Source organism: Teleopsis dalmanni, chromosome 2, assembly GCF_002237135.1.
Source record: "Teleopsis dalmanni isolate 2A chromosome 2, ASM223713v2, whole genome shotgun sequence".
NCBI classification, from domain to species: domain Eukaryota; kingdom Metazoa; phylum Arthropoda; class Insecta; order Diptera; family Diopsidae; genus Teleopsis; species Teleopsis dalmanni.
Genome location: NC_051847.1, coordinates 119,828,437 through 119,833,814, shown reverse-complemented (window position 1 = coordinate 119,833,814; position 5,378 = coordinate 119,828,437). Strand labels below are relative to the sequence as shown.

The window sequence follows — 5,378 nt, the reverse complement described above, 5'->3', positions numbered from 1 at the left end:
GTCTTTCTTTACTATCGACAGAACTCAAGTTCTGTTCGTACTGAAAATACAAGTACCAGTATTATTTGTTTAGGCGCCACCGCAGCTGAGCTCCGGCTTTCGTTTTCTGGAGAAGGAGTGTAGGAAAACAAAAATTTTTTAATATCACATATACGTTAAGTTTGTGTAACACGGGGGTTCGAGTTTGACGGTCACCTGGTAAATTAAAGTATTCTAATTTATAAGTAAAATAAGTCGCGTGCATACGTTTGTAACGATTTTCTGTATTGTTAAGTGGAATTTCATAGTAACATTTTTGAGTAAATTATTTATGAAATGGTGTTTCAATTATTATTATTTATTTGCCATATATAAACATTTTTTGTGTTTTAAGTAAGATAAAAGCAAACTACTTTAATCTACTACAATTGACCTTTTTCCACTTACTTTCCAAGTTTTTTCGTATTTGAGTAAAACAAACAATAACGAAATGATATTTATCAAAATAATACATAAGATCTGAATAAGATCGGAATTCATCTTATAGTGCATTGAAGTTAGTTTGCTTTGAATTCAGATTGTACCAGAAATTAAGTGATAATGTTATTTAGAATTCTCTATGATAATATCCAACAAATTTCTCTACTCTTAATAACAAATCAAAACAAGTTTTAAGAATACGAATGTGAACTGTTCCGGATGAGTTTATGCTGGTTTCAATACAAATTTTGTTTCAGAACGGACTGTAAACTTCGACTTGAGTAAAACTTGAGTATGTCTGATATATTTAATTTACTCTGGTTTGAATTTAAATATAACTACTACTATGTAAAAGTGTGCAGATCGGTTATAGTTTTTATCACTCAATCGCTATAATATATCACAATTAACTAGCCAAATTTGCAGTAATAAATGTCATATATGAGATCAAAATGTGCTAACCTTAGTTCAGTGACTGTAAGCGTAAATATAGTATAAGACTATGTTCTCGAAAACTGATGTTGGTACTATATGTTCTTATTTTACGAAAATTCGATTTCCTTATAAAAGACCCACAATTTTTTAAGTACGAGAAACAACATTCAAAGTATTGGAAAATCAACAAAATTTTTTGTTTTTTTTCCCAGTAACAGTATTAATTTTAGGGAGATTGGAGGATCGCCTGATTCATAGTATTTTTAAGAAATACAATTTTCTTTTATGCATTACAAACGTCTATACAAACATATATGACGAATTACAGTGAGTTGTTTTAGTTCAATTCTGTAAGTATTTGTGGCGTATCGCAGAGGAAGCACTCAGGCTATAATTTTTCTATTAAAGTATACCTCGCTGTATTAGGAATAAAATAGTTGAATCACTTATTAACTATAGACTATAGACATAGACTCTCCTACTTAGGGTCACACTTTTTCAATTCACTAAGAGAGCTAGATTCTATTTCCATAGCTCGTGTCAATGGCTTTGCGGCCAGTACCAACTGGTTATAGGGACAGGTTTTAAATTCTTTAGGGTATCACAATGGACCTTATGGTCTAAGTAAGTCTTCGGACAGCCCCAGTAACCTAACCTAACCTATTAACTATGAAAACGGTACTACGTTAGTGTACTAAATGGGAATACATAAGACAAAATCAACATTATATTATATCAATCAATCAACTTTTTGAATCGCTATAATATCTCCACCCATTTCTTACAACATGATCCGTATTCATGGAATATATGCTAACGTGGCATATAGTTAGTGGCAAGATATTATAATATGCTCAATAAAGACGCAGAAGGACAAGAATTCGTATTATAGGTTTTAAGTGAATATCGTAAAAACCATCCTGGCTATTTAAAAGCAGAATTATCAATTTGAGTTACGTATTTGTAGTGAACAGTTTCAAATGCCAAAAATTAAGGTCTTACCTAATGGGAGTTAAGAACCAAACTTTTGTATGGGAGGTGGTCTATGTTTTTGAAAAGTTTTAATATAAGAAATTAATATAAAATTTTAATACTAGTATGTAATAAATATTAACCCTCTCAGGCCAATATTTAAATTTTTGAGATCAAAAAATCCATTAGCTTCAAAAAAACTGAAAACTTTGAGTAAATTTTCGAGAAAAAGTTTTATAATGTATAAAGTTGTTTTCTAAAAACATAACAGACTTAATCATGGATGGTAAACGAAACACGAAACAATTAACAATGACCGATAACCAATTATGTCAGAAAAATAAAGTTTTACAAGTGAACTAGGTTAAGATGTCGACGTAGACGCTTGCAATGTATAAAATTAACCTTAAATTAAATTAAATTAACCCTAAAATTAATACTTTGCTAGTTACTTAAAAAAAACTGAAATTTCCCTTATTTTGTCGATACATTAAATGCAGAGCGCCTTCTCTGAATTTACTTTAACCGCCTCAAGGCGGGCTTCTTATATACGGCTATCAAAAAATTATTTGGTTATATTTTTAATATTTTTTTGATATCAAGTTGTTTCTTCCGAAACCTTGAGGTTTCGATCATATATTTTAGAATATTGTTAAAACTTTGTTATCATTTGCAAAATACATACATATGTGTTACATGGGTGACATGACATGGGTGTTAATTTTCAAGGTATCGAAAGTATACAATTATCTGCAGGCACACAATCTATTGTATGATTCCAGAAAAAAGTCTAGTAATGCAATATCGCATGAACATAGGGAAATTTGGCTTTGGAAATTTTTGCGACACTCTTTTATTCGAATCTATATCCGGTCAATTTTCATTGAATCCAATACAACAATTTTGTGTGAACTAAAAGAGAGTCTCAATGCTGCAGAAAATTAGATGTAAAATAAAAATTTAAAATGCAAAATGGATTATGGAATCCCCATTATTAATGTAATACATTTTAACACTTCCAGAGATTACTCAATAGTCCATATTGATTGAATGACAGTCTGTTTAACATACATCACTGAAACTGTACTGTTAAAATAGGGCAACGGACTGGGTAACATTTCATGATCTGAAGTCTGTAGAAAGTATTCAAACTTCAGCAGACGCTAGCTTAAACATTTTGTATCTTAATTTATATATGTTTTCATAATGTTAATATTCTCCACCAGTGATCGTCAACCTAGTCCTTATGGGCTTCTTGGGAGCACTCCAAAGTTTAAAGTGGGTGGTTGAGATATTATCCTTAATGAAGTATGAAGAAAATTTTATGGAATTTTTAAATATTTTCATTAGGTTTTTATAAAATTTCCCGCTAACATATATCTGTTTATAATTATAGCATATGTTAGTGAATTTAGTTTAAATGTAACATAAATAGCTACTCATATTGTATAATTAATTTAGTTTTTCTCAACCTACCTTGCCACAGAAGACAATATGTAAGAGCTTGGTACATTGGAAGAAGTATGAAACCAAATTAAGATGCGTCTGTCTACCCAAACGCAATCGTCCAGTGCCAGACTAAGTTTTAATAATTTAGAGTTTAATAAAAATGACTCGATGGAACAAGTACTAAATATACCTGAGAATGCTGAAAATAAGCCGAAATTATTAAATATTCGGAATAAAAGCGGAAAAAATTCATATGAAGAAGAAAATGACAAGTCTAAGTATATGCTATTTCATCATATTAATGAAAATGAGTGCAAACTACATACAAATCCTCCACAATGCCTTCGACCGCACCAAGAAATATTGCTGCAAATGCAGTGTATGAAATCTGCTTTGTCCAAAAAGGAAAAGCAGGTGGAAAACCAATCTACTGATATCGTAATCGATTTAAGTAAAAATTCGGTAGGAAAGCCTACCAATGCGACCGAAGCAAGTTCAATTAGAAATATTGGTTGCATCGCAGAGACTATCTCTTCAGGTGTATCATCCTCAAATCAAGTGAAGCAGATCACGTCAATTGATGGCTTTTTCAACAGAAAGCGTGGACGACCACCAAAAAATCGATTCGTTGAAGTCTATAAAAATGTAAGTATTCATATGGACGTAATATTCACTAATGTTCGTCATAGTTTTTGTTAGGTGTACTGAACTTTTCCCTTTCATAGTCTTTTGTTGTGCTTAGAAAGAACTAGATTGTTAAAAATTATGTATTGTAGTTCTCATTTTATTCGATTCGAAATGAGTTAATGGTATTGTATCACAATTTCTACTTAATTGAATCCAACGGCATTGCTGGTAACTTGTAGATACATTTTTAATAAAAAATTTTTTAAGTTATTGTTTGCTTATTTTTACTTTATTGCTTAAAAGCACTTTTAGATTTCAAATTGCAGATTAATATTTTTTCCACGTACAAATTCAATAACAAGTCAAAATTAGTGAGCAGAGTACATCTATTGCACCTGTATTGAGTGCCGTGATATTGTAGATGCGTTGAAGGTATCGTCATTTTCACTATACTAATATGTTTAATTATTAAATTGATTATGGATATTTTGGCATAGATTTCTTGTACTTTACATGTGGTATTAACATGCTTAGCTCCAACAAAAAAACTCAGCTCAAATAAATGTGTTCATCCTGTTAAATTTGAATATTTTCACGAACGAGCTTTTCGCGCGCTAATCTATTACAAAGTATGTAGGGACGTTTCCAGTCATTAAGACCGAAACTTCAGTTTAATCAGTTATTACTATAAAAGAAAAGGAAACAGAATTTCAAATGGGCAATATGCGTAGGTATTCAGTTTTACAATTAAAATGTTGTGAAATATGAGCGATGAGCGATTACAAATTAAATATGCAAATCACGTTATTTGTATAATTAATAGCAACGCATAGATTTTATGCCATTATGAATTCCTTTTAGAATTAAAATTTTCTTTTTAAAATTACCATATATACATTAAGACTGAAAAGTTTTCGGAAATTCTCATTTAAAATTCGCGCGCTGTATATTTTTCGATATTTTAAGTTTATGTAGTTTGGCAGCACTGTCCTTAATTACTATGCCAAAAATGAGCTCGATCTGTCAGACAGTTCGTTTACGGCAGCTGTTGAAACCAGTTCACCTCAGTAGTGCGTTGCGAAATGTCTTCGACGGTCGTACGACCGTCCTGGAAGGCTTTGTACCACTCATAAACTTGAGTTTTCGATAAAACTGATTCCCCATAAGCCTTTTGTAGCATTCGCAACGATTCTGCACACGAAATTTCGTTCGAAACACAAAATTTGATGCAAACTCTTTGTTCAATATTTTTTTCCATTGTTTTTTTCGCAACGCCCTACTGAGGTGAACTGGTTTCAACAGCTGCCGTAAACGAACTGTCTGACAGATCGCGCTCATTTTTGGCATAGTAATTAAGGACAGTGCTGCCAAACTACATAAACTTAAAATATCGGAAAATATACAGCGCGCGAATTTTAAATGAGAATTTCCGAAAG

At 31.5% G+C, this 5,378-nt stretch overlaps 1 protein-coding gene across 1 annotated transcript in view; it reads left to right on the top strand.

Moving 5' to 3' along the window:
- The first annotated feature begins 122 nt into the window (after window positions 1–122).
- LOC119675573 overlaps window positions 123–5,378 on the top strand; it is a 6,202-nt gene continuing 946 nt past the window's right edge. Inside the window, exons 1-2 of the mRNA XM_038086779.1 lie at window positions 123–198; window positions 3,328–3,960. Of these exons, the coding sequence (XP_037942707.1) occupies window positions 3,406–3,960 (555 nt within the window). The 5' untranslated portion in view covers window positions 123–198; window positions 3,328–3,405. The remainder of the gene's footprint in view (window positions 199–3,327; window positions 3,961–5,378) is intronic.